At 43.5% G+C, this 5,049-nt stretch overlaps 1 protein-coding gene across 1 annotated transcript; it reads left to right on the forward strand.

The window, feature by feature from the left end:
• Positions 1 to 1,426: 1,426 nt before the first annotated feature.
• T265_13552 (hypothetical protein) lies at positions 1,427 to 4,524 on the forward strand (the record flags this gene model as incomplete). Its single annotated transcript, XM_009169435.1, has 2 exons — positions 1,427 to 1,466; positions 4,281 to 4,524. 2 exons carry the CDS (start codon positions 1,431 to 1,433, stop codon positions 4,437 to 4,439), a joined length of 195 nt encoding a protein of 64 aa, XP_009167699.1.
• Positions 4,525 to 5,049: the final 525 nt, after the last annotated feature.

A 5,049-nucleotide genomic window follows, 5' to 3' on the forward strand; every position in this document is an offset into this window, starting at 1 on the left:
ATTGTGGGCCCTCATACCCCTCGCAACGCATATGCTGATCACTTCGTATAGCTAAGAAATCTGGGTTGGGTAAAAACTCAGTTTGAGACAGCTGCAGACAGACTCAGACAATCAACTGGTTATTGGCGTCAGTTATAGTCACCAACGTGAGCAAAAAATCTCTCTCCGCGGGCTCATTTAGTAGAAAACCCCAAATAAACAGTTAAAAACTATTGGACAGGAAACCAAAAACATCTCATATGCACATAGTTTGTGAAAACTGACGTGTCTTGTTTAACTTCATTGGATATTTATTGACTAACACGCAGTTGTGATCGAACACTGCAAAGCGGTTCCACAAATCAGTACCATAATAACTTCACTTTCCGTTAGACGTGTGGCGGTGCTTTAACAAAATCAGAGACTACTCGGCTGTCTAATCAGTAGTATCTGCCGTTTCACCCGCAGTAACATGTCAAATCTCTTAACCACTTTGCATGTAGTCACACTCACTAAGTCGTTCGCTCAAACCCAAGTTCACGGCTTGTAACTACCAGATTCATTGCGAGATCCGATGACTAGTCAAATTAATAATTCTGGAAGTTCACTAGTAGTCAGATGATTGATCGTCCTAATTGATCACCAACTGGCTCAGACCAGATTTCACGCCTAATTGATTCATTTGTTCTTTCTTTGATTCATTCACCAGGTCACTCCCTCATTTACTAGCAGCCCATCAGTTCGTTTATGAATATATAACTGCACAAACTGCAACTGTTCTTCTTTACACACGCAGGCAAAGAAACTACACTGCCGGCTTTAGACATTCGCGTGAAGCTGCTCCAAACTGTAATAATACTCTAATATACACTCATTTGCAAACTAATTTGGTTTTGCGAGAGACTCACCTGGAACCCAACTGAATCTCTCGGCTTTGAAGTTTCAAGTGTATATTCTTTAATTTCGTGTAATTTGATCTCAAGTAGAACATAAGGTTGACGGAAACCCGGGGACTGTGCCCCAAGACGGGCGAAACCGGTCGTAGGATGTCGGCGGATTTTCAGTAATTTATGAGTAGTACATTACAAAAATGTAGTGATACTCCCTCAGAAAAGCAGTGGAAGATAATAATGAGGAGGATAAAAACCATTACTGGTTATTCACGTTTGTTATTCATGTTTGTACATTGAATTCAGAAAGATATCGTACGATCTAACATGGTGAAAACGGGTTGCAAGCCGACTGATCGTAATCGTTGCCACAAACACGCACGTCTAGCTGAAACTCGATGGGATGCATCAAAACGGAACACAATCTAGAGTCGCCATTTTAATCGGTTTGTCGCCATAGTTTATCCTATCTTATGAGATCTAAGAAGTTAGTCTGAAGATCTTCCAGCTTATCGCATTTCCTTGACTATCAACACTATTTTTCTTGCTTAATGTACAGCCATGGTCCTCTCTGCCATGCAAGATGGAATTCAAGGCGTAAGTCTTATTGAAGATGACATTTATATATACGTTCTCTTTGATGTGCATTGTAGTGTTTTAATTCCTATCTAACCAGAAGGAGACCTATCTTAAGATCTCACTACAAGGTACTTCCTTGGAGATTCCAGTAAAACGACAAACACTATTCTTCTGAGAATGCTCACACATCGCTGACCACTACAATGCACTGGGAGGTGGGTCGAAAACTCCGGCGGGAACATGAGACGCTTCACCGAAGATTTGCTGTCTTTTGTGACGTCAGTCAACATGTACACACCAAAATATGCTTCATGCAGTCCTCTTCACTAGGTCTTAATTTACCTACCCATCCGAAACTTTATGATGGTGTGACAGCACGGAAACCCAGGCATGGCGTCACTGACATTCATATTGCTTGGTCCTTCAAACCAAAGTACACACGAAGCTCTGGTACAATGAAACTCGGGCTAGCCCCTGAGGTAATAGGCCAAGAATTATCCACCTGCATCTAACTGAAAGACGTCGAAAATAGTCGGTTAATTTGCTCCGTCAGCTAGTGTAGTGTGTTTGACAACTAGAAACGGACATGATATGTTATCTGTATTTAAGAATCGAAAAACTCTCCTAACGAAAGTTCCGCATCAATGCACTACCATAGAAAGGAAGAAGGCCTTTGCTGCGGAGTTATTCATCAGGAAATGTCAACTGACCAGTTACAGTCTATTGGACAGGGGAGCAAAACTCTCATTTGCATCTTATTTACAATAACTGAACATCCATCTTCTCTTGAACGCGTCTGGATATTCACTGACTGTTGCTCAAATCCAAGCAAATGCTACAAAGCGACTCCACAAATTCCGCAACAGATCTCCTCTTTCAAGAGACGCGGAGCGAATTTACAAGAAGAGAACATACTACTCGCATGCCTCCCCAATCAGTAGTGTCACCGTTACATCAGGACAGTAACACTACCATTGCGAAAAAAACAGGGGTGACGCGTCAAAGCTCTGGGGGGCTAATACTTGGGGAAGGCAAAGTTGAAGATACAAAGATGTGTGGTTAAATTACTAAAAAGTTCATTAATTCAGTCCAGCAGCTGAACCAGTTGCCTGTCCACCTATCCGAGCTCAGTTCTTACTGTTTTTCAGGCATTCTGCTCTCAGTGTTGGTACTGTAGAAGTGATTTTCAATTATCGTCCTGAGATGGAAATTTGGTTAGGTTAGGTTAGAATATACAGCGGGAAAGCAAATGGAGATTCGGGTCACAAACGGTAGATTGCATTGTATGTTGGTCATCTATCTTGTTGAAAACAGTGGATCACATAGATGGACGTTTGACGAAGTGATCAAGGAAAGCATGCGGCCAGAGAACTCATCTCTCCGCAATACTGTTATTCCCCCTTCCATGTTCACTGTTGTATCTAAAGGACTAGATGTGCATGGTGAAAAGAAAGAAAAAACATCAGATGGACAACGCAAGAACCTTCATCTTTGTGAAGAATTGGCAGGCAAGTGGAGGGGTAATAGAGAAGTAAATCTGGGACCAACGGTTCTATGACGGGGAACCCTTCAGCAGTCTGGCAATTACCAGGTACCCCAATAGACCAGACGAACATTCACACAGGACTTTATAACGACTCGCAAGCAGTCAATGGGTTGTTATCCAACCGTGTTGGCGTTGGTATACCTGAAAAACCTTAATGAACCTGACTATCCTACGCCTAACCTCAGCCATTTCTGAGTTAAGCGCTTAGATGGACTCATGATCTGCACACAATCGATTAACAACAACAGTATACTGATTCCCTTCAACGTTATACAGGTGCAAAATAGTACAGCAGTGCAGTACTTTGCGCTGAGCGCAGCCGGTCGATTCTAGTCGTCAAAACCAAGAGGTAGACTACCACTTATGTGATACCGATAATAAGCTCTCAGAAAACCTCACTCTCTATCGTTCTTGAAAGCAGAAAGAATAATAAAACGGTACGTATTACACAGCATGTTGTGGCGCCGACAAGTCAGTCAAACAGAAGCGAACCACAGCCGTTGTAAGTAACAATTTACTTAGCCAGCCAGAGGAGGAGACCGCTGGTTGGTTGGCTGTTCTGTCATCCCACGAGACCGCATGGTTAGCATATCCATCTCTAGTGTGTATGCATGTGTACTTCATGACCTCTTTATAAATCGACTTTCTGAGGAGGGGAGACTAAAGCCATGCTAGAAAACGGATTCTGTAATCACCGTTGTACAGACCAGTAGCAGCTTCGTGTTCCATCATGCGAGTACTGTGGCCTGTCGGACCACACTGGGGGTTTCGGCTGTCTGCCTATCAACACGGTTTACCCATTATGAGTCACCAATTGGGCAGGCTGGTGGCCTCAGGTCACATGCTTGCTGCCCAATCACCGGCCTCGTTACTTCAGATCTACACCCGTTGTGACAGACAGCCCAACCAGATAACCTGACGTGGTGTTTGCGGAGGTTCCTCAACATAGTTTGTTCGACTTGAAGCCGCCGGCGAGTCGCCGTGAGTCACAGGTACAGCTCGCCTAGTTGCAAAGAACATCTTGCACATTAGTGAACTGACGGTGAATAGTAGATCTTTACCATAACATGCAAAAAAGGCCGCCAGATTAGTCACTCCGATCCGGCTGGCATTCACACCTGAACGGCACTTTCCATGAGGTTTAGAACTCAACCGAAGTGTATAGAAGAATTGAAAGTGAGGACTTCTCAGCTGTCAACACACATGCGATCAAAATGCCTTGACTAAATAGTAATTTTTCGATAGTTTCATTAGAAATTGAATTTATTTGCGTTATTCTATTCCAGAAGCCGGTACGCCCGGACAATTGGTACCTACGCAGTCTGTTGGAGAATCTACAGAACCCGCTCGATGATGAACCAAGTCCAGGATCAATCGCTGATGCTGAATACCGAGCTTTTGTGAAGCGCAAACCCCAATATATCACGGGTGGCATTCGCTACTAAAACAGTATGAAATCGTTGCCGCTGTAATGGTAAAACGCTGACTTTTATATACAATCCGATGCAAAATAGACGCTCCATATCCGTCTTGAGTGAAATTTCAATTGGGATAACTTTAGCTCGAATGAGTTTGAATGTGTGCCTAAAGCATACGTTTGTCACACGGAAGCATAACCACATGAGAGGGCAGAGATCCCCTTTAAGTAATAGGTGAAGGAATGTAATATCACAAAAGTGAAGACGAGTTCCTTCGCCTTCCTGACGTTCGACAACCAAGTCGCGTGCCAAACAGGAATCCTGCAGACTACGACAGTAACTAAATCGATGTTCTTCCGTGAGAATTTTTGGCATTCTGTAGGATGGATCGAACTCAAAGATAGTGACGGAATCACAGTACTTTCCGAAAGGATTTTTTATTAGTTCCCGAAAGCTTATCTATCCGAGAACTTCTGATGGAGCTAATCAGGCAGGGACAGACGGGATTGACCTCTCGTCAACTGGCTACTCATGAGTAGTCGGATATTTATCTTGAAGGACTTGCAGCCAACCACCCCATTAGGACCTGGAAAACTCCAACCACAATCACGTAATTTAGCGAGGTGCTCGGTATGAG

This window comes from Opisthorchis viverrini (assembly GCF_000715545.1).
Source record: "Opisthorchis viverrini unplaced genomic scaffold opera_v5_78, whole genome shotgun sequence".
Classification (NCBI taxonomy): Eukaryota; Metazoa; Platyhelminthes; class Trematoda; order Opisthorchiida; family Opisthorchiidae; genus Opisthorchis; species Opisthorchis viverrini.